At 44.1% G+C, this 4,678-nt stretch overlaps 1 protein-coding gene across 1 annotated transcript in view; it reads right to left on the bottom strand.

The window, feature by feature from the left end:
* The window catches only part of Gas2l3 (growth arrest specific 2 like 3), a 21,530-nt gene that overhangs the window by 8,487 nt on the left and 8,365 nt on the right, over positions 1-4,678 (bottom strand). The window contains exons 5-6 of the mRNA XM_005358197.3: positions 1,967-2,030; positions 1,061-1,199 (exon numbers count right to left, since the gene is read on the bottom strand). Of these exons, the coding sequence (XP_005358254.1) occupies positions 1,061-1,199; positions 1,967-2,030 (203 nt within the window). The remainder of the gene's footprint in view (positions 1-1,060; positions 1,200-1,966; positions 2,031-4,678) is intronic.

The following is a 4,678-nucleotide window of genomic DNA, read 5'->3' as shown; positions in this document are numbered from 1 at the left end:
CCACAAACCTCTCAGTTGCTCTAAACTACGGTGCACACACTGTCACCCTCAAACCTTTTAGTTGTTCTAAACTATGGTGCGCACACTGTCACCCACAAACCTCTCAGTTGCTCTAAACTACGGTGCGCACACTGTCACCCACAAACCTCTCAGTTGCTCTAAACTACGGTACGTACACCGTCACCACTTCCATCACTTATACCATGGTCACTGCAGAAGAGCTAGAGCGGTGGTTCTCAACCTGTGGGTTGTGACCTTGGAGACACGCGGCCCTTTCACAGGGGTCGCCTAAGGCCACTGGAAAACACAGATATTTATATTAAAAATTCAGTTACAAGGTAGCAACATAAATAACCATGAGGAGCTGTTAAAGGGTCTCAGCATTAGGAAGGTTGAGAACCACTGCTCTAGAGCCTAAAGGAATACAATTCTAGAAATTTCTGCAGAAGGAGCGGGTACTGTGGAGAAGACCAGCGGGACGTGGCCCATCGTATCAAAAAAAGCCTGCGTATCGTCTGCTAGGGACAATGTTCAGGAAAACCCGTCAGTTTTCCCTCTCAGCCTTGCCTCCGCCTGCATCCTCCTGGGACCTGTACCATCGACTAAACCTTGCCAAGCACCGTGGACGTCTCTCTCTCGCTCACAGCCACTGACTCGGTCCCGCCAGTTCTGCTTCCTAAACACGGCTGAGGTTTGCTCCTTTCGCTCCGCCGCTCAAATCGTGCTCAAATTGAAACTCTCATCATCCCATGCTTGGCTCACTACCTTAAGACACACACACTGCTTGACCAAATGGGCAACCCCTTACTATTCACAAGTCAGATTATAACGCTACTATAGTTAGGAAAAAACAGTCATTTCCCGTAACCTTTAGCCATCACTCTTCAAGTACCCGTTCTTCACACTCCCAGGACTCGCAGGGGCCTCAGATTCGTGACTGGCACATATTCTCAATAAACACCAGCTTCTTCTACAGGCAGCATTTCCGGTAGCGTTTTAGAGATACCTAAAACTGTGAAACCTCAGGCGGTGTAGTCCACAAAGCAGAGCGATTACTTACAGCTTCGTGTAGCTCTTCATGCTGACAGCAGGATTTGGGGATGTTGATGGACTCCTCAAGCCCCGAGGCATTAAGCAGGGTCTCTTCCAACTCAATTTCTTTCTCAAGTTTCACTAATACTGGTGGCTCAACTCCATATCTGAAAACAAGGCAAGAAATCTGCTCATGCAATGTGCACCAACTACGTCTCTGCAGATCGAGCAGATCAAAACAGGAGACGGTTTATGTCTGGAGCAAAGTCTGTGTGACTCCCAACAGACTGTTTCACTGCCACAGCTGGAAGTCTGGATTTTTTTTTTCCTTTCTGAATATTTTGAGACAGGGTTTTTCTGCGTAGCCCTGGCTGTCCTGGAACTTACTCTGTAGACCAGGCTGGCCGTGAACTCAAGTGATCCACCTGCCTCTGCCTCCCAAGTACACCACCACTGCCCAGCTGGAAGTTGTTTTTAATATTTCAGATTGTCCAAAATCCAGACTATATATCATAGTATATATCTGGGTTATGTAATATTTTCAGTATTATTTTGGAGTCCTGAAAAGCCACTTTAAAACAAGCTGGTGGGTGGACAGGACTGATGCAGGCATGGGGGACACAAAGCCTGAGCCCTCTTACCAAATGGGACTTGATTTGCTTTGAACTGCTTGACATTACATATGTTTACCCCATTCTTAACCTGAAAAATTTAAGTAGCATCTTCACAATTTACTACGAAATGAAGGTAAATGAGGAAAGCCGAGGCCGACAGATGTGTGCAGATATAAACACAGACATACAAAGATAAAACAGAAAATTGGGTTACTTCATTTTAATCAAGAGTCACATTCTTTGGGTACAGAAACTGATAAAATTAAGTCACTTAAAGGTATTTTTGATGTTAAAATTCTGAAATACTGAGAAATACGTACCTTGACACAATTCGACCAATCTCAAGAAGACAAAGGTACACCTGCCTGGGGTCTTTATGTAAAACTGGGGAAAAATAAGATCATACATTTTAAGATCATACAGATTTAAATTGGGAAATACATTCTGACATAGGAGAGAGTCAAAGGAAAGAATAATGAAGACAGCAGGCTCACTTGTGTAGACAAGACTCAGAAAAGACATTTTTATTGCCAACACCACAATTTCTTCTGCATTAAAAACAAACTATCAGGCCCAAAGAGAACAGCAGTGACCACGATAGTTCCTTGCTCAGCATTTCAGACTTCAAAACCTATGGACTTAGTAGCAGTAAATTATGTTAGGGGCTGGGGAGATGGCTCAGTCTTAAAAGTTCTTACTGCACAGACACGGGGATGTGAGCTCAGACACCCAGATCCCATCAAAAGCCAGGTACAGTGCACACCACTGTAAGCACAGTGCTGGGATAGACAGAGACAGATGTCCCTGAAGCTCAGGGGCCACCCAACCTAGATTAACCAATGAGCTGCAGATAGTGAGAAATCCTGCCACAAAAATAAGGTGTGGAAGATCCAAGACCCTCGAAGATGACCTCCGCTCTCTCCCCAGCACACTGCAGTGCGAGAAGAGACAGTACCACTTCAATTTTACTCTGAACTATGTATTTCCCAGACTTGACAGATTCACCCTATGAAGGATCGTTATCTTCAAAACAAAGCCGGAAGCCAGAGGAAGGCATCACAAGAGAACTAAAAACCAGTACCCAGGTCTCACAGATGTGACTGGAACAATGTTCGACACACTGGCAGCAAAATCCAGCAGCACATTGGAAGTATGGCATACAATGAGACCATGAGGTTTATACAAGAAATGCAAATACGAAAATACAAAATATATATGAAAATCAACTGTTGTCATTAATAGACAGAGGGGTCTCATCACAAAACAGGGGTACCACAGATCAAAGAATTAGAAAGACTCTAACACTATTTCAATATGTCAAACAAAAGACAAAAAAACAAACCAATAAAAGACCAGAAAAGAACTTTCTCGAGCTGATAAAGGGCATCCGTGAAAAACCTACAGCTAACAACATCCTAATATCATTTACTTGTAAGGTCATGGTGGAAATGTTCCTCCAAAGGCCAGGTTAAAGATAATAGGATCACGCCCACCAGTTCGGTTCACCATTGCACAGTTTGTGGCTTCAGGACAATAAAAAGATAAACAGGTAAAAATTTGCATTGCCTTTGTTAGGCAATGCTATTTAGATATGACAAAGTACAAAAAGAAAAACAAAGAAGAGAGACCAACTTAAAATTTTTAAATGTGAGGCTGGAGAGATCAGATGGCTTGGCAGTTAAGAGCACTGATCTCTTTCAGAGGACCCAGGTTTATTTCCCAGGACCAACACGATGGCTCCAAACTGTCATTCCAGGCTTACGCGAAACTGCGACCCCATAATGTATACCCACCTGTTCGCCTTGCTAACCTGCTGACCCTGCGATATATGATTGCCTTACAAACACGTGTCTAACCAGACGCCTTGCTGACTCCCCTGCCACAGGATGTGTTCTGCGTTTATCTACCCCACAGGCAGCCTTGAACCCCGAGTTCCCCTCTCTTCTGTCCAGATGCCAATAGCCAATTATCTCAACAGCTGCCTTCTATCTAGCCTGTCTTCCCCATAAGAGGAAACTCAAAAGCCAGTGAGGGGCTGCTCTCTGAAATCCTGACTGTGGAAAGGCTGCTGTCTGGTCAATCTAAATAAAGATTGCTTAATCAGACAGTTGTGGAAATGGTTTTCCCTCGAGTCTAACAAGAAGTCCTGAGGAACTCTGGAATCCTAACCTAAGATGCAATGCGTTCCACCAATAGACAGAGAGCACCTCAGTTGCTCTCTGAGGTGTGAGTACTATCCACTGCATACACAAAACAAAGGATCTGTTTCCTTTGAAGCAGATTTTGATACAAGGCTCAGGCCGAGGTCACAGGTGTGCACCAACATGCCTGGCTGTAAAGTATTACCTCTTAAAGCAACAGAAAGGGCCTCTATTTGAGTTAAAGCCACAGAAATAAAGGAATTTATCATGAAATATTTCAAACCTGTTTTTATACATATCCTAAGTACCTTAAAATAGCATATTTATTTTTCAAAATTACATTGAGTTTTGGGCAAATGTAAAATACAAGTCAAGCATCTATATCTCACTCCAGTGCCTGCAAAGGAGCTTCTGGTACTGACTGTATTTTTCTCAGTCCAGTGCTGCCCTTCAGCGCTGCTGGAAGATGTCTTTTACATTTAAAAAATAAATGAAAATCTCAGACCTTTTCAAAAAGAGTAAGCTACAAAGGAAAGCATTCAAAGCATCTCCTCCTCCCTTTGATCGCTGGTGGCTGGATGTGCTATGCAGTCAGCATCATTGTCAGTAACAATCGGCACACCTGGGTTTAGAGCACAACCAGCCTGCAGGGCGTTCTGCACTGGGCGGGGGCGGGTAGCCAGAGCACACCACAGGCGGCAGATTAGCCAGGCGCAGAACACACTTCACACTGTGGGCGAAGAGTCTTAAAACTAACAAGTTCAACTAAAAAAGATTGCTTCTTTTAATCGTCACCACAAATCGGGGGCTGTAAACAGCGTCAGAGATGAAACTCCTGTCTAGGAAGTGTCCCCTCTGGGTATGGCTCACACCGTAACATCATTCATTCCA

This window comes from Microtus ochrogaster, chromosome 24 (genome assembly GCF_000317375.1).
Source record: "Microtus ochrogaster isolate Prairie Vole_2 chromosome 24, MicOch1.0, whole genome shotgun sequence".
Lineage (NCBI taxonomy): Eukaryota > Metazoa > Chordata > Mammalia > Rodentia > Cricetidae > Microtus > Microtus ochrogaster.
This window is presented reverse-complemented; position numbering and strand designations above follow the sequence as displayed.